The 25,818-nt window shown below is 38.5% G+C and overlaps 1 protein-coding gene across 4 annotated transcripts in view; it reads left to right on the top strand.

Annotated features, from left to right (window-relative positions):
• Positions 1-25,818, top strand: part of LOC127449054 (disks large-associated protein 4-like) — a 237,406-nt gene that overhangs the window by 173,714 nt on the left and 37,874 nt on the right. For 3 of the 4 annotated variants that reach the window (XM_051712157.1, XM_051712158.1, XM_051712160.1), the window contains 4 exons: positions 2,325-3,103; positions 7,173-7,399; positions 22,304-22,402; positions 24,767-24,914. In XM_051712157.1, coding sequence (XP_051568117.1) covers positions 2,325-3,103; positions 7,173-7,399; positions 22,304-22,402; positions 24,767-24,914 — 1,253 coding nt within the window. The remainder of the gene's footprint in view (positions 1-2,324; positions 3,104-7,172; positions 7,400-22,303; positions 22,403-24,766; positions 24,915-25,818) is intronic. The other variant, XM_051712159.1, reaches the window with a different exon arrangement.

Genomic DNA, 25,818 nt, shown 5'->3' with positions numbered 1-25,818 from the left:
ATTTGAGATTAAGTTCAGTTGGTCGTTAAAAGTTGCTGGACAAATATGCGGGACATAATGCAGTTGTGATGGCAATGCTTTAGATTAGATGATTGTTCAAAATAGCCTATTGTATATCAGGCATGTATCATATACAGTATGTAAACCCTGATATTACACCGCATCAATTTTTCTGTAATAGCTGTGCACACAGCATATACACATAGATGGATGGTCCTTATACTAAGTCCGAAAGTTTCCCCCACTACTTGGTGCAGGTTGCCAGCTTGAACAGCCACCATGTCGATTCGATTTCAGGTCAGTACCGGTGGGAACCTGCGATAGGCGCAACATCAGGACCAATATTACAGTCCTATCAGAAGGGCAACAGTTCCCTTTTGATTGCAATTCCTCCTCTTCTGATTGCATTTATTTGTGAAGTTAAAATGACAATAAGCTGGCTAATTTCAATGAATTGTCTCAATAATCTCCCCATTTTACCAAAACTTCGGGGGTAAAAAAAATTAGGGACATCTGGGAGGCGAAAGGTAGACAATTAGCGATAAACACACATTTCTGTATGGAAATGGCTTAACGGCAGATTTCTTTTGCAATAAAACAAAACTTATGCGACAAAGTGATTTTTTAGGCATGATGTCATCACACACACCATTTTTATCGCTAAAAGGCCATTTGAATGGAAACAGGCAGAAGACAGCAAATTTCCCAAACTTTTTTTAACGCATTTTCACTTTGTCGATAACAAAATAGCGCGAAAAGTGGATGGAAACTAGGCTACTGTCTAAAATTCCGCGAACAGCACTTGTACATCACAATCTTTACACGCTCTTCAGGGGTTGCTCTGAGTGCAGTCTGCAGTGCGGGTCGGTAATGAACTTCATTTGGAGTGCTCACCTAATGCACTGTTGCACTGGAAAATGAAATGCAAAAACGTGGCATTCATGGCATTTCTACTGTTTATCCATTTATAATTCCCTTATTTGTATATTAAAATATTATTACATTTTAAAGTGCACAAAAATCACAAATTATCACAGTTAAATCAAAAGACTGCGATCATGGGCCGGTTGCATAAACATAGCCATTAACTTAAGACTGCATTTAACAATTAGTTTGACTAGCTGAAGACGCCATAGAAAGCCTGTTGCATAAAACAAGCTCACATTTGTCTTTAGTAAGACAGTCTAATTTGCATTGCATTGTGGGAAAAGTAAGACACTGAACAGCTTTAAAAAAATGGCCGACAGTGGATGCTCAATACAGTTTTCATTCACTGAAAATATTTGCTTATTAGAGGACTACAGTGCTTCAAAATTTATTCTAATGAACAAATGTAGTGATTTTAACCCAAATAATAAAAAACACATGACATTTTGTTACCATCATTGAAGTCAAAATTTTCTACAAAATCTTAGCTGAAGCCCCTTTCAGCACTCAACTGAAGCTCCCATTGGCTCCGCTGACAGTTATTTTCCATGACAACATGGATTGTAAGCAAAAGTTAGCCTAGGGGTCTGCAGTCTTCCATTTTGGTGTTAAATTACACTGATCTAAGTTTTTATGCAACTGACTGAAAAAATTAAGACCAACATTTTAGATGACTAACTAGTAAGACTTGTCTAAAACAGTTTTATGCAACCGGCCCCAGGAGATTGTGGTAGTCCTAGATTTGTGTTTTTAGTTTACAGTTTTATTGTAGATCTACTAATTTAACCATACCAAAGTTTACTTGCATTGTCTGAGGCAGACAATTTGAATTTAAAAAAAATGTTTTATAATAATTATCATCTTGTGGTCTCGTGTCATTTTTTTTGATAACTGCATGTTCAGTTATTATGCACTAATATATTTGCATGTAATTGCACTTATACTGTCACTGACTTATTTCTTAGTTTCTACTGCAAAATAACAAACAAAACGAAAAACACAGCAAATGGCATTGCAAATTTTGAGAAGAGCTACAGCAAATTCAGTCATTTTGGGCTGCAATAATCAAGGAAAAGTGCGGCGAAATCCCAGAGGCACTACCTGTTTGTCAGTCCCATCGGGACTTCGTGCCACTTTTACTTGATTATGCATGTAAAAGTGTGGTAATTTAGGTTTATTGGCGAAGTAAGTTACCAGGAATTTGACAGCAATGGTAGGATAGGCATCAGCCTATCATAGTGTTAAAATATTGGGTATTGGTATTAGCCAAATTAAGTTAATTGCAGCATTTTCTTATAGCGATGTACAAAGTATTTACTGAACTGAACCGAAACCGTGACCACAAATCCATGATACAAACTGTTATGCTCCTACTATTGACCTCTTTTTCCCTCCAGGGGCAGGAAAGATGAACCGTTTACCCCCCAACATCCTGGACCAGTTCGAGAAACAGTTGCCAGGGCAACAGGATGGCTTCAGCACTTTACAGTTCCATCGTAGCACGGCGGTGACAACAACGAAACAGCAACAACAACAGCGCACGGACAGTCCGGGAAAAATACGCTATTTAGTTCACTCCGTCCAGAAACTTTTTGCAAAATCCCAGTCACTTGAAAATTCCGCCATGAAGGGTAACGTGAACAGCCGCAATAGCAGATCATCAGACAGTAACGACAAACATCGTCGGAGCAAAAGTAAAGACCGCGCAAAAAGTGAAGGAACGGCCAAACGGAGGCCGCGTTCCAATATGTCCGGTTACTGGAGCTCCGATGATTTGGACAGCGATATGAGTAACTATAGAAACCCCATGGCCATGGTGACGTTGGGTCGGCAGGGGGTGGGATCCGTGCCGGTGCCAGACAGCCAGGTGGCGTCCAGGTACATCATGCAGGGATACAGCACCATCAGTGAGCACACGCTCAAATCTTCAAAAAGTAACAGCGACCTAAAGCACCAGGCACTCCCAGCACTCCCAGGACCAGGTGGAGGAGGTGGTGGAGGAAGAGTGGCAATGCTTGACGGGAACTTTAGTAAAGGGTCACCCTGGTCCACGCTCACGTTAGGGCCCACCAGGCAAGTTTGCCAGAAGGGTTCGGCCACTCTTGATCGCACCCTACTGAAGTCAAAGTCGGTTCAACAGGACATGGGCTGCCACTACCTGCAAGTTCGAGGGAGGGTGAGCATAGTTTTGAATTTTGAATTTATTCAACCAAAAAAATTTATTTCAACTAAAAATGCAAATCGCTTTTGGCGCCACTCTGTGGACATTTCACATGGAAATCCTTCCAGCTTCAGCCACAGGGGGCAGCGATTTGTATTTTCCGTAGGCAAAGACCTATTTGAGCAGCAAAACTTTAGACCTACTGTCACTGAATTCACAGTGAGATCAGTCTAGACTGTTAGTTTTAGTTTAGTTTCTAGTTTTTTCAGTGTTTTCTAGTTTCAGTTTAGTTTTTCAGCAGGGGAGAACAGGGCTAGTTGTCACACTTTTTACTCCGGTGAATATTTACAAGAGTAGGTTTATTTTCTAAAGTCAATTTCTGTATAGCAACATACTGTAAAATCTTGGCTACAAATAAAGCTATGGAACATTTTCACTGTTCCTGCACAGCAAAAAAGAAACAGTTCATTGAACACAAGTTAAACTTTTGTGACAACATGCCCCAATAGCAAGGCAAAATGCCTTGATATTGGGGCATGTTGTCACAAAAGCTATGTTGCCTTGCTATTGGGGCATGTTGTCACAAAAGCTTAACTTGTGTCAAAGCTTAACTTGTGACAACATGCCCCAATAGCAAGGCATGTTGTCAAAGTATATGGGGTAAGTTGTCACAATGGCACCTGCCATAGTTTTGATGTGAACACCAAAACAAAACACGCCTCTCTTTAAAGGGATAGTTCACCCAAAAATGAAAATTCTCTCATCATTTACTCACCCTTATGCCATCCCAGATGTGTATGACTTTCTTTCATCTGCAGAAAATAAATGAAGATTTTTAGAAGAATTTCTCAGCTCTTTTGGTCCATACAATGCAAGTGAATGGGTACCAAAATTTTGAAGCTCCAAAAAGCACTTAAGTCAGCATAAAAGTAATCCATAAAACTCCAGTGTTTAAATCAATGTCTTCAGAAGTGATCATCAGTCTGAAAACTTTCACTTTCACATTCTTCTTCTTTTGTTTTTGGTGATTCGCATTCTGCATGCATATATAATAATTTCTACCAAAAAAGGACTTAAATATGGATCTGTTTCTCACCCACACCTATCATATCATTTCTGAAGATATGGATTTAACTACTTGAGTCGTATGGATTACTTTTTGTAATGCTTTTTGCAGCGTCAAAATGTTGGCACCCATTCACTTGCATTGTATGGACCGACAGAGCTGAGATATTCTTCTAAAAACCATAATTTGTGTTCTGCAGAAGAAATAAAGTCATACATATCTGGGATGGCATGAGGGTGAGTAAATAATAAGAGAATTTTCACTTTTGGGTGAACCATCCCTTTAAATTTACGCCTGCATTAAACAGCAAATTACTGAATTCTCAACCAAATTTAAAAAGTAAAACAATTTTGAGGCACAAAAATAACTTGACAACAAATGACAACAACTTATGAAATACAAAAATATCAAACTGTTGTTCTGGCAAACAAATATTGCAACTGATAAATAACTGACAATTAAAACATGTGACAACCTGCCCCAATAAAAATGTGACAACTTGCCCCAATAAAAATGTGACAACTTGCCCCGACCTGACATTTATAAACTAAAATCTGCCTTCATTATATTTTTATTGTTTTCATTTGATACCTAACAGCAATTACAAAAATGTGATGATATTGAAATTTTTGTTTGCAGGACGTAATTCAGAAAAATTATTCTAATTTAAGAGAGTTTTGATTTATGATGTTTGAAACCAACATACAAAACCCCTGCTAGAAAAGAAAAACACACATTTGTGTAATTGGACTTTTGTCACAAAACCTTATAGCAGGGGCAATCAACTTTGAAAAGCTGGGGGGCCGGAAAGCAGGATCCCTTTAGCCTTGAGGGCTGCACACTTTTTTTTTATAGCCTAGTTATTATTATTTTATTTATTTATTTATTAAATACTTTAATTACTTTCCATATTAATGAGGCAAGTAGACAATGCTAAATATGTTATTTAATACATCATGGACATGTAATTAAAATAAAAACATAAACATAGATAAAGTTATATAGCTAAATTCTTATAAAAATTGTGGTTCTTTCAAAAAAAAAAACTGTGATATACAGTATATTATTATAATGATCATATATGAATGTATGTTGTCTGATTTTTTTGTTTTTGTTTTTGTTTTGTTTTTTTAAGATCCACACTTTTACAATTAGGCCATATTCTGCAACACAATGCACCACTCTAAAAAATAACAATTTACAATTAAAAATTATTTCGTGAAATGTCAACATGCCATATATAGAAAGAAGATAGGATCTGTTCTGTTCATGACACACTGGTTTGTGAACACACATGCACGCACACATACACAAACACACACACACACACACACACACAGTACCCTCAAAATAAGACAGATATGTCCAAAATATATCAAATTCTGGCTCCAGATGTGCTTCAGTGAGAAATCATTCCTGTCTCTGATTACCATCTTTTAAGAGTTATTTTTAGGTTAGTTACACACATCACTAGTAATTAAGCTTTTGGGAGAAGATGTATCCAAATGTTTTTGCAGGATAGATCTTTTTCTTTTTCCTGTTATTACTGTTCGCAGCGACCGCGAGCATATACAGTATCTCTGTTGAGCTCTTCAAACAGGTTTGTCACTCAACACCCGTTGACTTACGCTGTGGCAGTGACTAGGGATGGGCAGATCCTAAAGTATCAATACTTCCAATACTGATGTTGTATCAAAAATATCAATCCTCACACAAAAATATTGATTCTAAATTTTTTTTTTTTTTAACTAGGGATATTATTATTTGGTTAACATGAACATCATAAACTTAAAAGTGAAATAAAAAGGATTAGGCTATATTAGCACATACTTGTGCAGGATGGACACTATTTCTTCTTCCACTCATCTTAACATTAAAACACTAAAAGACACAAGCAGACAAGCGCTTGCGACATCACAAAGCTCGTTCAAACAAGAGGGATCAGTTCCTTGTAGAGGTAATCATAGAAACTGCTTCTGGTGTAATTCACACTAAAATAACAACATATCTAAAGGTGACATTTCTTATAATTAGTGTGTGTGGTTGTTATTAATATATAATTAAAAAAAAAAATCTAACCATGGTTTTACTACAGTAGTATTGTTGTAGTAACCATGTTTTTGTTTTTTTTACTGAAACCATGGCTTTACTACAGTAATATTGTAGTAGTAACCATGGTTAATTGTGTGGTAAATATAGTTAAACTAAATACCATAGTTAAACTATATTACTGTAGTGAAAACATGGTTAATTTTTGTAAGGGTAAACAAAACAGAAGTTTAATAATTTTCTGTTTAGGCTCACAAATGTAAAAAATTAAATAAATAATAACTTGAATTATGACTAAAAATAATATTTTAAATTATCAATTTTATCCCAAGAAATTGCAAAAAAAAATCAATTTAATAGAAGTATTGTATTGGTATCGGTATCGATGATATTGGACTTGAAATTACTGGTATCGGATCAAAAAGAAAATAAGTGGTATTGCCCATCCCTAGCAGTGACGAGCAGGCATGGAAGAAAGACTCAGCAGGGTTCAGCAACCTATCAATACTGAGAATTACCGTAAAGGCTCTAGAAAATCGACATCTAAAAATTCATGCACATTCATATTTTGCCAAAAAAAGATAGTCTGCTGGTCGCCTGTTGAGTACCATGGCCTTATAGTTACCGATAGTCCCTGTGACAACTTCCCCAGGTCTCCCCAAATTAGTTGTAGTTTTTTTTTTTCTTGTTTGCAAGCATAAAACTCACAAAAATGTTATAGATTTCTTTAAAAACAGGACCTAATTATTTATAACATTTTGCTTCTTATGTACATTTATTTTGTTTTTAAGAATGTTATATGTATTTACTGGAAAACAAAACAAAATGCTGAGTAAGAAAAAGTTTTTTGCAGTATAAGCATGTTTTTCCTGACTCCTGAAAATGGTATAAAGCCAGCTAATCAGAAGCTTGTGCCATTTTTGTGCATCTACAGTATTAGATTGATGGTGTCCTCTGGTGTTTTTTAAGATGCCCTCTACAGGTGAGTGGTTAGGGACTCCGGGCAGAAGTGGGACCATGGGTGAGATCCCCTGTAGAAGGATGCGCAGCGGCAGTTACGTGAAAGCCATGGCCGACCTGGAGGACAGTGACGACTCTGATGGCAGTCCAACACCCTCACCGAAAACTGCCGCACGGAGGCAGAGCTACTTACGCGCAACACAGCAATCACTCAGTGACCAGTTCACTTCAAGAAAGTAAGTGAACACACTGCAAGTTTATTTAGAGACAGTTAAAGGAGACTCCATAAAAAATGGGCAAGTTCACAATACTCAACTTAACAAGCAAATTTGTCAATTTTTTTGATTTTGAAATATCTGCATGAAAAGGGCATGACATTTAATGAGATCTCTTCTGAAAATTTACAGGAGACACATTTGTATTTGCTTAAGTATTTGGGTATTTGCTCTGGTGAAAAATGCAGAAGTCTCTATTTGTTTTCCATGTAATATCATTTTTGTCTAGGAGAAACAAATGAGATAGTAGTGCTGTATTTGTGAATTTTCTTTCCTATAGGTCCACTGTTTTACTATAAGACATAATTGTGTCATCACATGCCTGGTCATTTTGCTTTAGGCCACATCCACACTTATAGATTTTTATATAAGTGATTTGATTTGATATGAAAACTGTATAAGTATTTCATATTGAAAAATTGTTTTCCAAAATATGCTGTAATAGACAGCATTTTTGAAAGTTTTTGCTGAAAGAAAACGCTGTTCCAGTGTGGCTAAGAGGTGTAAATGTAGAAAAATCAATGTGTTTTCAAACAAAAACAGATAAGTGTGGACGTGGCCTTAAGCCCAATGTATACTTCGGTCAGACAAAAACACTAGGCATCTGTGTACAGGATGCGTGACATAAATTTTGTCATCAGCAGAGTGCTCGAGTACTGAACGCTTGCGGCCCAATTTTTCTAACTGTGCACACTTTTAATGTGCAGAATGCGCATGCGCCTGGAATTATTTGCTGTAATTGGTGGATCCACAAGGTGGCAACACTGATAGTTGAGCCTTTGCTGTCATGAAGAAGTGCTAGAAGAAGATTAAATCGCCACTAAATCAGTAAGTGAGGGTAGAAACAACAACTGTGGATGTGCACGTCAGAAGCGCATGTGTGAGGTGTAAAACTCGAGTCTGTAGAATTATAAAGACATATTTATGGGTCTAAACTCCTGAAGAGAAATAGTATCTCATTGCAGTCGTAGTGTGCATTTGTCAACCACCTGTGGATGCGCATACAGTCAAGTAGTATACTTTAAAAAGCTAGCATTCGGCTGTATGCAGACAATAAGCTTTCGCCTTAAAACCGGAGTACCTTAAAAATATGTAGTTTTAACCTGATTTGAACTAAATATGCCATACATTTTGCCAGAATTTATTGGTGATTTGACATGTTATTTAAATGTAGGCTTGGCAAACAGTTTTGAAGATTTCTGTCTTTCCCTATACAAGTAAATAGGAGCTTACATGGCTCTCTGGGGGCATAACCAAGAAGGACACCCAGTCAACTTGGTTAATTAGACACACACTTCCACAACACACACTGTAAACCACACAAAACCCCTGCAGTCTGTTTCTGTACAGAAGGCTGGAGATATATTAGGGTACAAACACAGTATATCACTCTGGTGCTCTGTCTCATTGCCAAAGACCCTGCCTGAGGTGTGAGCTAAGTTAGTTCATGCCTTGTGATTCAGGATTAGTTTAACTGCATTTTTTCTCTCTCGCATACACACACACATCCGCAATCAGAATCCAGCTGTGCTTGTTCATGTGCTAGATTAAGCACAGCTAGTCTCTCTCTCTTCGACCATATGTTGTTACTCTCACCAGTCCTTCTGCTGTACATTCTCATATCAGCTGTGCTAAAAAATGTGAAACAATGTTGTTTCTGTTTTGTTCCTGAACAGAATTCATCTAGAGATTTTACAGAGAATGGATGCTATTTTGTCAATTTTGTGGTCATGAAGGCTGCGTTTACACAGTCAACCAATATCTGGATCTTGTTCTATATCTAAATTGCAAAAACACATATAAGATCAGTTTGTTTTGTTTTTTCACAATTTATTCATTTGGACCACTAATGAATATGTAACGGATTTGTGGTTCTAAATCCGTATCTGATATCTGGTACTGTATATGTAAACACTTGATTATCGATTCATTCTTTATATTTTCATTTAAGTCTCATCCTATATAGAAATGGCAGCCGGTGGAGTTTCTGGTGCCCCCCTAGGGTAAGATGGTGTCCCCATAGGGAGTAGGTGCACTACGCAGACTGCGTAATATGCGAATAGCAGGGAGCTGCAGTATCAGTCAGTAATACTATATTGAAGATGAATAATACCAAGAAATGTATTCGGATGGAAGTTTTAGCAATAAATGCTATTTGAGTTATTAATAATAAAAAGTGTAAATCCTTTCATATATGCTAAGAACTTTCCTGACCCATGACATATAAATAATACAATAATTTGTATTTCTTCAATTATTTATCTTCATTATCTTATTTATGTATACATCTGTATTGGTTTATATGCATTTTTACTTTTATTTACCTATTTTCCTTCACCTGTACTTCTTTTCTTTATGACTCAGTGATTGTATTCAAACATTGTTGGATCTGTGTAAATTTTGTACATCTTATTGAACATTTATATTGAACCTTCTGTTTTTCAATAAAAAAAAAATCCCCAGTTTTAGCACTATGTGTGGACTTTTCAGATGATCCCTTGCCCACCTTATGAAAAATGTCAAACTTATGTCAGTGTTAAATTAATGGTCTTGAACGATTTTGCCGTGACGCCATGACCAGCTTACGGGGCAAATCGCGTCACCTACTGATTCGATAGGGATGCATTATTTCATATTTAAATATGGGACGATCCCGTATTTTATGGGACGGGTGGCAACCCTACCTGGAGGTCTAATACATTCTCATGAGAAAAGTGTGGATGCGGAAAATCATGAGTTTATCGGGAGAAATTGTAAACCGGGAGTACAGCGGTAGGAGGGGTGGAAAAACGGGAGAAGCCCGGAAAAATCGGGAGTGTTGGCAGGTATGCTCAGAAGAGTCCTTTAGTAAGTGTAGGTTTTAAATGTACGTCTGTGTCAACTTCCCATTTCTTCTGGACTCATTCGCATCTCCACTCTTAAGCTCCTCACCCTCACCCTTTTTTTCTCTAATATAAAGCCACTCCCCTTTTCTCAACTCTCTAATCTGCCTCTTTTATAAATTAGTTTTCATTCTATTCTACTCTCTACCCCAAAATAACCTTTTCCCAAGTCTTAAATACCTACTCCCTCCTCTGAAGCCCCACTTCTCCACTCATAAGCCCCTCCTATTTGTATGTGTTATAAAGCTCCTCCTCTTTCACCATCTCACCAATCTGCGTCTGATCATTTGGTTTTCATATTATTCTACTATCTACCCAAAAACAACTTTCTCCCAGGTCTTAAACCCCTGCTTGCTGGTCTGAAGCCCCACCTATTCACTCCCTTCCCCCATTTTTTTCTGTATAATAAGCCCATCCCCTTTCCCCATTTCTCTAATCTGCTTATTTTATAAATAAGTTTCCTTTCTTTTTTCATCTGTACCCCAAAAAAAACCTTCTCCAAACTCATAAAACCCTCCTTCCTGGGCTGAAGCTCCACCCTTTCTCTCTTAAGCCCCTCTCCCGTTTTTTTTTTTTTCTGTACTTTAAAACTCCTCCTCTTTCCCAATCTCTTGCATATGCTTCATTAATAAACAGATTTCCGTTCAACTAATCTCTACTCAAAATAACCTTCTCTCAGTACTTAAATCCCTCCTTTCTGATTTGAAGTCCCACCTCTCCCGTAGTAAACAACTCCCCTGTTTTTCTGTACTTTCAAACCCCTCCCCTTTCCCTATCCCTCTCATCTGCTACTATTATAAATAAGTTTCCTTTCTTTTTTCATCTGTACTGTAAAATTGCCTTTTACTAGCTTTTAAACCCCTCCATCATGGTCTGAAGCCCCGCCCCTCCTCTCTCATGCCCCTCTCCTAATTTTTCTGCACTTTAAAACTCCTCCCTTTTTGTTAAACAGCCAAAAATCATATTCCTAATGAGTATCTTTTTCTTGTTTTCCAGTAAAAATATCTGAACATCCTTAAAATCTGGGAATTTATCTTAAATCTATGTGTATTATAAGCATAAACAAGTGAAAAATGAGAGAGAAAAAATCTGCTACAAAACCAAACACACTTACAGTACAAAATACTGTACATTCTCAAACAACTCTCCAAATCTTACACAGTTTTGTTTATCATGTGATTTTATGTATTTAGGATACACTGTAAAAAAAAAAAAAAAAAGAAACAAATCGTGTTGTTTTTACAAAGAAAAACAAAAAAACTGGCAGCTGTGGTTGCCAGAATAATTATGTAAAAAATACAGTAAAAATGTAAACAACTTTACAGAACAACCTGTACATTTTACAGTTTAAAGCTTTTGTAAAATATTGTTAAACATAATGTAAATATTTACCATTAATTATACAGGAAAATCGTTCTTTTTACATCTTAAAAATGTAATTTTTACAATATTTTATTGTAAAAACTACTGTATAATCTTTTAAAATATATTCAAAAATGTTACTGTATATTTTACAGTTAATACTCTAAACTAAACTTTTTTTTCTGTAGCATTTTTACAATCTTTTACTGTTAAAATTACAGAAATTTTTTACAGTGTATATGTACGTATGTGTATATATATATATATATATATATATATATATATATATATATATACACTGTAAAATATATATATATATATATATATATATATATATATATATATATATATATATATATATATATACATACAGGTGCATCTCAATAAATTAGAATGTTGTGGAAAAGTTCATTTATTTCAGTAATTCAACTCAAATTGTGAAACTCGTGTATTAAATAAATTCAATGCACACAGACTGAAGTAGTTTAAGTCTTTGGTTCTTTTAATTGTGATGATTTTGGCTCACATTTAACAAAAACCCACCAATTCACTATCTCAAAAAATTAGAATATGGTGACATGCCAATCAGCTAATCAACTCAAAACACCTGCAAAGGTTTCCTGAGCCTTCAAAATGGTCTCTCAGTTTGGTTCACTAGACTACACAATCATGGGGAAGACTGCTGATCTGACAGTTGTCCAGAAGACAATCATTGACACCCTTCACAAGGAGGGTAAGCCACAAACATTCATTGCCAAAGAAGCTGGCTGTTCACAGAGTGCTGTATCCAAGCATGTTAACAGAAAGTTGAGTGGAAGGAAAAAGTGTGGAAGAAAAAGATGCACAACCAACCAAGAGAACCGCAGCCTTATGATTGTCAAGCAAAATCGATTCAAGAACTTGGGTGAACTTCACAAGGAATGGACTGAGGCTGGGGTCAAGGCATCAAGAGCCACCACACACAGACATGTCAAGGAATCTGGCTACAGTTGTCGTATTCCTCTTGTTAAGCCACTCCTGAACCACAGACAACGTCAGAGGCGTCTTACCTGGGCTAAGGAGAAGAAGAACTGGACTGTTGCCCAGTGTTCCAAAGTCCTCTTTTCAGATGAGAGCAAGTTTTGTATTTCATTTGGAAACCAAGGTCCTAGAGTCTGGAGGAAGGGTGGAGAAGCTCATAGCCCAAGTTGCTTGAAGTCCAGTGTTAAGTTTCCACAGTCTGTGATGATTTGGGGTGCAATGTCATCTGCTGGTGTTGGTCCATTGTGTTTTTTGAAAACCAAAGTCACTGCACCCGTTTACCAAGAAATTTTGGAGCACTTCATGCTTCCTTCTGCTGACCAGCTTTTTAAAGATGCTGATTTCATTTTCCAGCAGGATTTGGCACCTGCCCACACTGCCAAAAGCACCAAAAGTTGGTTAAATGACCATGGTGTTGGTGTGCTTGACTGGCCAGCAAACTCACCAGACCTGAAGCCCATAGAGAATCTATGGGGTATTGTCAAGAGGAAAATGAGAAACAAGAGGCCAAGAAATGCAGATGAGCTGAAGGCCATTGTCAAAGAAACCTGGGCTTCCATACCACCTCAGCAGTGCCACAAACTGATCACCTCCATGCCACGCCGAATTGAGGCAGTAATTAAAGCAAAAGGAGCCCCTACCAAGTATTGAGTCCATATACATTAAATGAACATACTTTCCAGAAGGCCAACAATTCACTAAAAATGTTTTTTTTATTGGTCTTATGATGTATTCTAATTTTTTGAGATAGTGAATTGGTGGGTTTTTGTTAAATGTGAGCCAAAATCATCACAATTAAAAGAACCAAAGACTTAAACTACTTCAGTCTGTGTGCATTGAATTTATTTAATACACGAGTTTCACAATTTGAGTTGAATTACTGAAATAAATGAACTTTTCCACGACATTCTAATTTATTGAGATGCACCTGTATAAGGGCCTGAAATTCGGTGCGGGATTGCGGGTATAGCACACAATTTTTTATTTTATTTTTTGGGATTTTTTTCCCCCTTTTTCACCCAATTTGGAATGCCCAATTCCCAGTGCACTTTTTTAAGTCCTCGTGGTCGTGGTTCGCCTCAATCCCGGTGGCGGAGGATGAATCCCAGTTGCCTCCGCGTCTGAGACCATCAACCCATGCATCTTATCACGTGGCTTGTTGAGCATGTTGCCACGGAGACATAGCGTGTGTGGAGGCTTCATGCCATCCACCGCGGCATCCGCGCTCAACTCACCACACCCCCACCGAGAACGAACCACATTATAGCGATCACGAGGAGGTTACCCCATGTGACTCTACCCTCCCTAGCAACTGGGCCAATTTGGTTGCTTAGGAGACCTGGCTGGAGTCACTCAGCACACCCTGGGATTCGAACTAGCGAACTCCAGGGGTGGTAGCCAGCGTATTTTACCACTGAGCTACCCAGGCCCCTCTTATAGCACACAATTTTAATCATTCCCGCAAGTTCCACATTCATAGCGTGGGAATTCCTGCACACTTTTATTCACTTTACAGTACAGCTGCGATTTATTAAACCAATAGATACAGATGAAAAATTCTAATCAATAAACTTGTATTTGTATCAAACTGTAACTCCAGAAGATGCGCAAGTATATACGCTCTGTCTCTCCCTCTCTCTCTCACGTGCAGCTGTCAGCAGCACCTTGAGCACCTTTGAGCGCTTTGTCACATAGTTATTGAACTTTAGATGTTACAAATGTATAAACATATCTAAAACTGTTAATTCGACATGCAAATGGCATTGTACTGCATGTCTGTTAGCAAGAGATGCGATAAAACTATCGCTCCTGTTATCAAATAAAATCAAATAAAATCACTTTTATTGTCACACAACCATATACACAAGTGCAATAGTGTGTGAAATTCTTGGGTGCAGTTCCGAGCAACATAGCAGTCGTGAAAGTGATGAGACATACCAATTTACAATAAACATCAGATTAACACAACACAATTAAAGTCTAATATACACATAATTACACACAATACAATATACAAATAATAACATACACTGTACAGTATACAATACACACAATACAATAAAAAAGTATATATAGTATATATAGAATGTACTATATAGTATTAATAATTAACAAAGCAGTTAACATTGCATGCACATGGTGTTGGAGTGATCTATAGTTTTGACGCCTTTCATATCTTGGCGCTCCATCATCATAATGCAACACATTTGACAAGAAAAACGTAAATTCCAAAAATGCTTTGGGTACCAGCTGCACGGTGAAGAGAGACACTTAAATACCTATTACATCTCTCATCTCCATCTCTCCATCCAGGGTCGGAAATTTACGGGGGCTCTGTGCAAATATGTCACGTGACGCCATGCAAGAAGCAGACGTGCTCTGCGCACTTTGCTAAATTTTTTATTATTTTCATGTTATAATCTGGTGAAATTTGATACACCCAGTTACACATTTGCTCTTTGAGGCAAAACATGGCAAAGAAGTCAAAATCCTCCAGCTCTGGAGACATTAAAAGACACTTATGTGTTCAGGATGAAAGCCCCGACAGGCCTACAGCCCGGGGACTCGATTTGGATGGCGCGGCGGGAGAGGTGATCCAGCGTCATTTGTCCAACATGTCGGTGATGTTGATGAAGGTTCTTGCTGACTTGGAGGATCTCGCTGTAATACGTGTCGATTGATTACGGCGATGGAAATAAAATAAAGAGTTAGTTACAAGAGTGACTGATGTTGAGAGACGAATCAATTGTCTGGAATCTTCGGAGAGGGAATTGACCGCTAATCCGCCCGCGACCAAAGTTGATTTGGAACATCTCCTTGAAAAGCTTGCAGATCTTGAGAATAGAAGCCACAGGAATAACATTCGAATTGTTGGAATTCCTGAGCATGAGGAGGGCAGAGATATGGTGAAATTCCTGGACGAGCTTTTCCCGAGTCTACTCGACATAGCAGGCCACAAGCTGGAAATCGAGCGAGCTCACAGAGTCCCAGCTCACAGATCTGCTGAGGGAGATAGGCCCCAATCGATTCTGGCCAGATTTCTGAGATCATCCGATAAACATTTTGTGTTGCGCCAGGCGAAGAGCAAAGGGAAGCTTTCTTGGAAGAACCATAATATTTTCTTGTTCCCAGACTTTGCGAGTTCGACAAGAGAGAAACGCGATCGGTTCAAGGGATGTAAGAAACTCTTACATCAGTGAAAGATCACTTTTGCTCTGATGTTTCCGGCCAAACTGAGAATAGAAACGAAGGATGGTCGCAAAGTATTTACGTCCCAATCAGGCAATGTTTTTTATTGAATCAATTGGTTAGTAAACCATTGGGTGATTCTCATGAGAGTGGGTCGACTCGCTGTATTTACTCTGGCTTTTGAGGAAGCTGGGCGTCATTTTGGTTTCTTTTTGCTTTTTGCGTTGGCTCCGCTGAGCGGCTGGAGTTTATTTTGTGAATAACACTTTTCCTTAAAGAAACTTTTGCATTGACGAAAGATTACTTTTGCATTGAAGTTCCCGGCCAGTTTAAGAGTGGACACTACGGATGACCGCAAAATATCTACATGCTCACACAAAGGATGTCTTTTATAAAGTTGAAGGATTGTGTAAGTCATGGTATATACTTTTATGCGGGCTCCGAGTGAATTGACTCGACCTTCCGGGGAACCGGGATGCCGTTTTTTTTTCTTTTTGTATTGGTTCCGCCTAGCAGCTGGAGCTTGTTCTATTGAATAACACTCCTTTGGAACAGCTGTGGATTAATCTGTTCGTTCTTCGTGCTTATTCCTCCTGCTGGCTGGAGTTTGTTTTGAGTATTTTTACAGGACATTGGAATGATTACGTCATCTGCTGAACTCATAACAGCCGGCTCACTGAACATTCGTTTGTCTGTCCGAGGAATCTGAAAGGTTTTATACCAGCTGGAATTTGTTTTGTGGAATATCACACCTTTGAGACAGTTCTGTGAATGAATCTACACATTCTTTGTGTTCATTCTTCCTATTGGCTGGGGTTTATTTTACAAAGTATTTTCTGTTGAGAAATTGAGCAATCCGATGGCAAAGTTGTCATGGGGGCTCGTGGGCGTTCATGGACCTTTTGAGTTTAGAGGGATTGTCGCCGGTTGGCGCTTTCGTGTGCGGGGTTAATGCACACGTTTTTCTTTTTTCTGTTTGTTTTGTTCGGGGGGAAGTTTGGGGTTTGGTTGTTTCACTAATGGGGAATGTGATCTGTATAATTTTGTTTTTGACACACAATTTATTTTTTCTACTACATCAAAATGTCAAATGTTAATATGAGTGTACTATCTCTCTCCACATGGAATGTAAATGGGTTGGGGCACCCCATAAAAAGAAGGAAGGTTATTACTTTTCTTAAACTTAAGAAATATGATATAGTGTTTCTTCAAGAAACACATCTCTCCCCGCAGGAAGCTGAAAAATTTGGGAAGATATGGGGTGGACATGTTTTTTTTAGTGCTGGCTCAAGTAAGAGCAAGGGAGTCATTATATTGATTAATAAACATCTACAATTCAAATGTCTCAAACAGACTAAAGATAAATTAGGGAGAGTCATTATTGTTTTAGCTGAAATTCAAGGGCAAAGGTTGATTTTGGCTAATATTTACGCACCTAAAGCTGATGATCAGGGCTTTTTTATAGATCTTGAAGGGATGCTGCAAAACCGCTGGCACCCCTCATGATATAATATTGGGAGGAGACTTTAATCTTTTGATGGACTCAGTCCTTGATCACAGTGAAGCAAAAGTGTGTAAACACCCTAGAGCAACATTGACGCTTCACAGGATGTGTAAAAATCTTGGTGTTACGGATATTTGGAGACTTTTGACTGGTAGGGACTATACATTTTTTTTTATCAGTCCAAATGATTTATTCTAGAATAGATTTTTTTTATATACAAATCCCTCATTTCATCTGTTGTTGATTGCTCAATTGGAAATATCTTAGTCTCAGATCATGCACTGGTGAGTTTAGAGGTGTTGCCATATACAGAGAAAAAGTAATCATATAGTTGGCGCCTTAATGTGTCCCTTTTGCAAAATCCTGATTTCCAACAAATGTTAAAGACTGAAATCAATGTTTATATGGAGACCAACTGGTCCTCAGTATCCTCTGTGGGCGTGGCTTGGGAGGCACTTAAGGCGGTTCTTAGGGGTCGGATCATACAGTATGCCTCATTCACCAAAAAATCCAAAGCACGAGAACTTGTGGAGTTGGAAGGAAATATTAAAAATACAGAGGCAGAGCTGAAGCGCTGTTTGTCATCTGATGGCCTCAGAGAATTGACCCGATTGAAATATAGATATAATACTATTTTGTCACGGAAAGTGGAGTTTTGGCTATTCAGGGGAAGGCAGTCATACTTTGAGTTGGGGGACAAAGCAGGAAAACTTTTGGCTAGATATATAAAGCAGAGAGAGTCTTTTTCTACCATTCCCTCAGTGAAATCTGATGGTGGTGAAATATTTACCTCGGCCATTGATATTATTAATGCTTTTAAAGAATTCTACTCTGATCTCTATAGTTCCACATCTTCGTCTACTGATGAAGATATTAGAAACTTTGTGGAACCATTAGATCTCCCTAAACTGACGACTGAGCAAAAAAATTATCTTGATTCTGAGATAACCTTGGAGGAGCTTGGCAAGGTTATTAAGGCCTTACCTACAGGCAAGGCTCCGGGGCCTGACGGCTTTGCCGCTGAGTTTTTCAAAACTTAAGCTACAGAACTGGCTCCACTTTTGCTAGAAGTTTATACTGAATCATTAAAGAATGGAAAGCTCCCGCCAACCATGACACAAGCCCGGATCAGTCTGATTCTTAAAAAGTACAAAGATTCAAGCAAGTGGATAAGTTACCTTCCAATTTCCCTGATCCAGTTAGATGTAAACATTTTGTCAAAAATTCTGGCTAATCGATCAAGTAAAGTTATGACATCTCTTATACATATAGATTAGGTGGGGTTTATTCAAGGCCATAGCTCCTCTGATAACATTAGGCATCTCATCAATATCCTGTGGTCAGTAGCGAATGAACAATCTCCGGTCGTTGCCATCTCACTTGACGGCGAAAAGGCGTTTGATATGGTAGAATGGGATTATCTTTTTAAGATTTTGGAAATGTATGGGTTCGGGAGTACTTTTATTGGTTGGATTAAGCTACTTTATAGACACCCTGTAGCAGCGGTACAAACAAATGGACTAATTTCAGATTATTTTACTCTGGATAGGGGCACCCGGCAGGGTTGCCCTCTTTCCCCATTATTGTTCTGTCTTGCCATGGAACCATTAGCAGCCACGATAAGAAAGGAGGATGATTTTCCAGGGGTGATTGCAGGAGGTATGGCGCATAAGCTTTTGCTTTACGCAGATGATATTTTATTATTCGTCTCTGACCCTACTAGACCTATACCTTGCCTCCACAGAATTATTAATTCCTTTTCCAAGTTCTAAGGATACAAATTCAATTGGTCTAAATCCGAAGCTTTGGCTTTGACAGCGTACTGCCCAATAACAGCTTTTCAGCCGGGTGCCTTCTAGTGGCCCAAACAGGGAATTAAGTATTTCGGAATTTTATTCCCAGCAAATTTGTCTGATTTAGTTAGAGTTAATTTTGACCCCTTAATAAAAAGGTTTTCGAATGATGTGGACAGGTGGGCTTCATTACATTTATCGATGATTGGGAAGGTTAAAGTTATTAAAATGAATTGTATTCCAAAATTCAACTAACTACTACAATCTCTCCCTGTAGATGTCCCCCTCTCTTATTTTAAGCACTTTGATAGTATAGTGAAGTCCCTCATTTGGAATGGAAAGCGTCCCAGGTTACATTGCAACAAGTTACATAGGCCGATTGACAAAGTTGGGCTAGGCCTACCCAAGATTTTGTTTTATTATTATGCGTTTGGTCTCAGACATTTAGCTCATTGGTCACTTCCACCTGAGAGAGCCCCTTCCTGGTTTGGAATTGAACAGAAAGTTATTGTCCCTATTATACTATTACAAAGCCTTTCTATTAAACTATTTGGAGAAGTTAAGTCGCACCCCATTATCTCGCATCTGCATGCGCTATGGACAAAAGTGTCCAGAGTGTTTAATTCAGACATTTATTTAAATGTTGCCTCAAGCATATGGCTAAACCCAAAGTTTCGTATTGGTGAGTCCCCTTTCTGTTGGTCGGAGTTGATTGAGAGGGGTGTTAATACACTCGGTGACCTATATGAGAGTGGTGGGTTGAGATCGTTTGAAAATTTGGTCCAACATTTCAGGATTCCTAGATCTCAGTTCTTCAGGTACTTACAGCTGCGCCACCTGTTTTGTACTATTTTTGGGAGTAGCATACACCCCCCTAAAAGGGCAGACACTCTAGAAATGGTGATTACTGCTTTTGGAAAAGGTAATGAGGCATCAGTGTATTACTTACTGTTAATTCAGAGTCTGGCGGATGGAGCTTCAACTTCTCTCAAGAGATTATGGGAGAGAGATTTAAATTTGGTATTGGAGGAGGGAGTGTGGGCTAAGATTCTAAAAAACGTCAAGTCTACATCTAGAGATTCGAGGGTGCGTCTGATGCAATTTAAGATTTTGAATCGATTATATTGGACCCCCTCTAGATTGTATAGACTTGGTCTTAAAGACACACCCACCTGCTGGCAATGCCAATCAGAAGACGGGGACACAACCCATGTTTTTTGGGGATGTGTTCAAATACAGGAATTTTGGTTAAAGATTCAAGGATTTATGTGTGATGTGTTGGACACAAGGTTTTCATTTTGCCCCAGACTCTGCATTTTAGGTGATGGGGAAGTCATATATTTTGGGGATAGCCACTTGAGAGGTTGGGTCCTGGCCGGAGTTATGGTGGCCAGGCGAATAATACTCAGGGGGTGGAAGACGGCTGGGGCACCCTCGTTTCTGGAGTGGTGCGGGGAGATGAGTGAGGTTGCAGCATTTGAGGAGGCAATCTTCAGAAGGTTAGGAAAGTGGGATTTGTTTAATAGGAAGTGGGGTGGATATTTGGATTTTTTGGAGGGTTCTCGGGGAGGGGCAGTGGAGAGGGATTTTTGATTTAAAATTTTTAGTTTGATGTGTATGTGCACTCTTGATTTTTGAAAGTATTTTTTTTTTTAGTTTGTTTCAAATTTTTGCTATAATTGTAAGAGACCACTGTAATACGTGTTTGTGTCAGGTGGGGGGATGTTCAGGGGGAAGGGTTTCATTTATATATCTGATTCCGTATTTTATGTTGTGTCTATTGGTTTTTATGAATGGAATCAATAAAAATGTTAATAACAAAAAAATGTCCCCTAAATTCAACATGTGGCAAAAAATGCCCCTGCAAAGAGTTCTTGTTGTTTTATTAATAACATCTGATAGCCTATAGGTCTACTTCCATATACATATGTACATCGCAATCTTCATTGGAATTTTCGCTGAACTTTATTTGTTTCGTGCCTTCCGTTGTGCAGATTTTGCAGAGTCAATGGCGGATGCTCGCACCATAAACGCCCACAAACGGGCACCCGCTTCTCACACTCCGCTGCAGTTCTCATGCACTAAATTATGTGACCGTTCTGTCCTTTTGTTCAAAATATACTGTCCTAGTAAGTAACACTGTCACTCACTGTGTTCTAGCCTACTTACCTGCCTATCGGTTCATCTCACTTATGCATCTCTCTGTTTGAAAAGCTTCTTCACCTGCTAAGCCAAAAGTGCGGTAGGGATGGATGTTATATATTTAAGTTAATCAGGTCTGAGAGAACACAAAATAGCATGTAACCAAATGCTACAATGTAGTTAATAGTAATATTAACAAAAATTAAATCTAGATAAATAGCTTGATGTGAAATAAAACATTATTAATGATACAATAATAATTTTACATTAACCACTTTTAGTGTATGAATCAAATCTCTGACTAATTTTCATTGTTAAATGTTTATTTTTGCATTGTTTTATTCAATTGGCATAAAGGAGTTGCCAAGTTTTTTTAAGCTCCTCATTCCAAATCTTGAGAAATGCTGTCATCTCCTCCTCTATGTCGGTGCATTAGTTTGGTAGGCTATGTTAATTTAATAGCCAAAATGTTTGGAAATATGTGAATGAGAAAAAAGTTTTGTTCCAGTAACAATGCACATTATGCAATGTACAGATCATGCAGTTTTGTTATTAATTTAATTAATTGTTTAAATTCTAATTTTAAAAGGTTAGAATAGAAAAGAAATTGCCCTTGTAAAGGTAAAAAATGCCCCTGGAAATCAATATTGCCCCTTAATGGAAAAAGTTGATTTCTGACCTTGGTTCCATCTGACCTATACAGGAATTGATAGATTTGTATAGGTCAGATGGTGAGATTTAAGTGAGTTTGTTGTAAAATTTCGGACGTTTTAGTGTTACGAATTTTATTAGTACAGTATATATTTACTGGAAAAATATGCATAAAGAAAGGGATTTTTTGCAGTGTAAACCTCCTTTCTGGTATGCAGCCTCACCTCTATTCTCTTAAGCTCCTCCTCTCACATTTCTTATTCTTTAAGCTCCTTCCCTTTCCTCACCCCTGGTCTTACCCTTTAATCATGCCTCTCTCCAGCCGTCTGCTGGACTATTCGATGCTGCAGGGGGATCTGGAGGCTCTCTGGTCCCCCATCCACAGCATCACTACCCTACAGCAGATCGGACGCTCTGTCAGGTCAGTGCAGTGAGGACTGCCCCCTGTCTGTCTGGTGGACCAAATGCAGCTCTTTAGTGACTGCACAAAAAAGTTGTCACACCAGAATGCTGCTTTTTATGTGACCTGGGCAATGAATTCCTCTCAAACTAGGAGTGCTGATTAAAAATATGTTTGACCTGATTAAAAATAAATAACCAATGACCAAGACTCAGTCTTGAAACAGTTCTCCTATTCTGAGATGCATAGTTGTCCTTGTGGCCTTCATTTATGGAACTCTTTGGTGGCTTTCTCCATGAAGTCGATATTTGGTCAGGAATTGGGTAAAGTTGGGTTTTAGGTTGCATTACACCATTGCAAATAACTAAATTGAGTCTTGAAAGAGTGAAAGCCTCCTCAGAGGACTCTACTGCTCACCCTGATCTCTATTTGTGCTCTCATTGGATGTTGAATGAAACTGGCAATTTGCTGATTGTTCATTAGTTCTGTTGCTTCAGTCTGATTGGATAGCATCTCAGTTCGGCTCAAACAAACTGGTGAGGACATTTCTCTGGTAGGAAATGTATTATAAGACAAACCTTTTCAGATTTTAGTTTCCTCCACTTACCCGAGCACTGCTGTAGTCAACAGACTAATGACAGATGGATGGATGCAAGAACTGAATGATTGATGGATGGATGGACAGACGGATGGATGGATGGATGGATGGATGGATGGATGGTTTTATGGATGGGTGGAATGATGGACAGATGGACAAATGGATGGATGGATGGAGGGATGGAGGGATGGATGGATGGACTAGTGGTTGGACTAATGGATGAATGGACTGATATATGGAGAGATGGATGTAAGAACTTAAGGATGGACGATGGATGGATGGATGGACAGATAGACTAATGGATGGATGGATGGACGGATGGATGGACAGATAAATGGATGGATGTACAGACAGATGGGTGGATGGATGAATGGATCGACAGATGGATAGACTGATGGATGGAAAGACAGATGGATGGATGGAGAGATGGATGGACGGACAGATGGATGGATGTACAAATGGATGGATGGAAAGATTGATGGATGGATAGATGGATGAATGGACAGGCAGATAGATGGACGAATGGACAGATGGATGGATGGATGGATGGATGGATGGATGGATGGATGGATGGATGGATGAATGAATGAATGAATGCATGGATGGACAGACAGATGGATGGACGAATGGATGGATGGATGGACAGATGAATAGATGGACTTATGGATGGATGGATAGATGAATGAATGGATGGACTAATGGGTGGATGGACAGATGGACAGATTAATGGATGGATGGTTGGAAAAATTGATGAATGGACAGATTGATTCATGGACAGATGGATGGATGGATGGATGGATGGATTGAAGAACTAATGAGTGGATGGACGGATGGATGGATGGACGGATGGATGGACAGATAAATGGATGGATGTACAGACAGATGGGTGGATGGATGAATGGATCGACAGATGGATAGACTGATGGATGGAAAGACAGATGGGTGGATGGAGAGATGGATGGATGGATAGATGGATGAATGGACAGACAGATAGATGGACGAATGGACAGATGGATGGATGGATGGATGGATGGATGAATGAATGAATGAATGAATGAATGAATGCATGGATGGACAGACAGATGGATGGATGAATGGATGGATGGATGGACAGATGAATAGATGGACTTATGGATGGATGGATAGATGAATGAATGGATGGACTAATGGGTGGATGGACAGATGGACAGATTAATGGATGGATGGTTGGAAAAATTGATGAATGGACAGATTGATTCATGGACAGATGGATGGATGGATGGGTGGATGGATTGAAGAACTAATGAGTGGATGGACGGATGGATGGATGGATGGATGGACGGATGGACAGATAGACAGATGGAAAATGGATGGATGACAGACTGATGGATGATGGATGGATGGATGGACAGATGGATGGATGGAGGGATGGACAAATTGATGAATGATCTGATGGACGGTCTGATGGATGGATGGACGAAATGCTGGATGGATGGATGTACAATTTAGGCAGATGCATTATTATTCAAAGTGTACACATGTGGATGTTTTAAATGTTTGGGTGCATGGATTTTATTTAAAAGTAAAACAGATAAATTCAGTGTCTGGAGTGATATATGAATTGTCAGGCTTTATGGCTTTACCATTTCCATTTGCTTTTTGTGTAGTAGCTAAGCAAAGCCTGTATATGAAATAGTGCAGAGCTTGCCTGCTTTGAACATGCTGTGATTACGTTTCTCTCACCTCTTGCCTTTTTCTCTTCCTCTTTTCTCTTCTCTTTGCAATCCCTCTCCTCTTCCTTTCTTCAGTTGTCTTCCTTCTCTGCGAGAGTTCTCTGGGAATCGTAGTCTGGATAACCTGGACTGCATCGGTGGCAGTTCTCCGTTTCCTAACTGGGATGATGATGACTTCAGTCAGGGCTGCAGCACGCTTGGACGCAGTAGCTGCATCAGTCAGGTCAGATGCCCATATGAAGTAACAGGAAATGTTCCACAAACTGTGCTATTATGTAAATATCAGAGACAAGCAAGTTTTCATAATGTTAGGAGGAAACGTTCTTTTCATAATGTTAGGAGGAAACGTTCATTGCAACATTGTTTAAATGTACTTTTAAAAAAAATTCAGCTAACTGAATTTTACACAGTATTTTATATATATTCAACAACACAACTCCCTTTTGGAGTATTACAAATCAACGTTCTTAGAATATTACGTTGTTAATAGAAATTACATTAGGAGAACATTTAAGAAGCGTTCTATTCACATTTAGAAAGCTGAACATTTTACATTAAAATTATACATTTGGCAGATGCTTTTACAGTGCATTCAAGCTGTACATTTTATTAGTACATGCGTTCCCTGGGAATCAAACCCATGACCTTAGTGTTGCTAGTGCCATGTTTTACCATGGTGCAAGTAGCAGCTTTATTTGTTCTGTTGTCAAATTCTCAAAACCAAACTGGACTGTTTTAGAAACCATTTTTAGAACAGAAATGAATTAACTGGGATGTGTCCTTAAAGTTCGTTTCAAAATGTGGTTAATAGATTGTGTCTGTGCATGCTGTTGAAATGAGTTCTCCTTTCCACAATAATATTTGCAGGGAAAAGTCCAATGAAGTGCCACAATTATAGGTATTATAGTGTGATGTAGAGATTGAAATTTGGACAGAAAACAATGACACAGTCTTTGCCTTCTGGCTATGGCCAACAGAAGACTTTTCTATTAAATAGCTTTAGAAATGGGTTTGTTACTGAGATCTTTGTGTGACTTCTTTGACTTTTAAAAATGATAAATTATCATTCTGTTTTCTCCCATATCTGCAATCATATGACAAATGAGTCTTGTCTAGGAGATAATGAA

This window comes from Myxocyprinus asiaticus, chromosome 12, assembly GCF_019703515.2.
Source record: "Myxocyprinus asiaticus isolate MX2 ecotype Aquarium Trade chromosome 12, UBuf_Myxa_2, whole genome shotgun sequence".
Taxonomy (NCBI): Eukaryota; Metazoa; Chordata; class Actinopteri; order Cypriniformes; family Catostomidae; genus Myxocyprinus; species Myxocyprinus asiaticus.
Note: the sequence above shows the minus strand (reverse complement) of the source record. Positions and strands in the feature narration are given on the sequence as shown.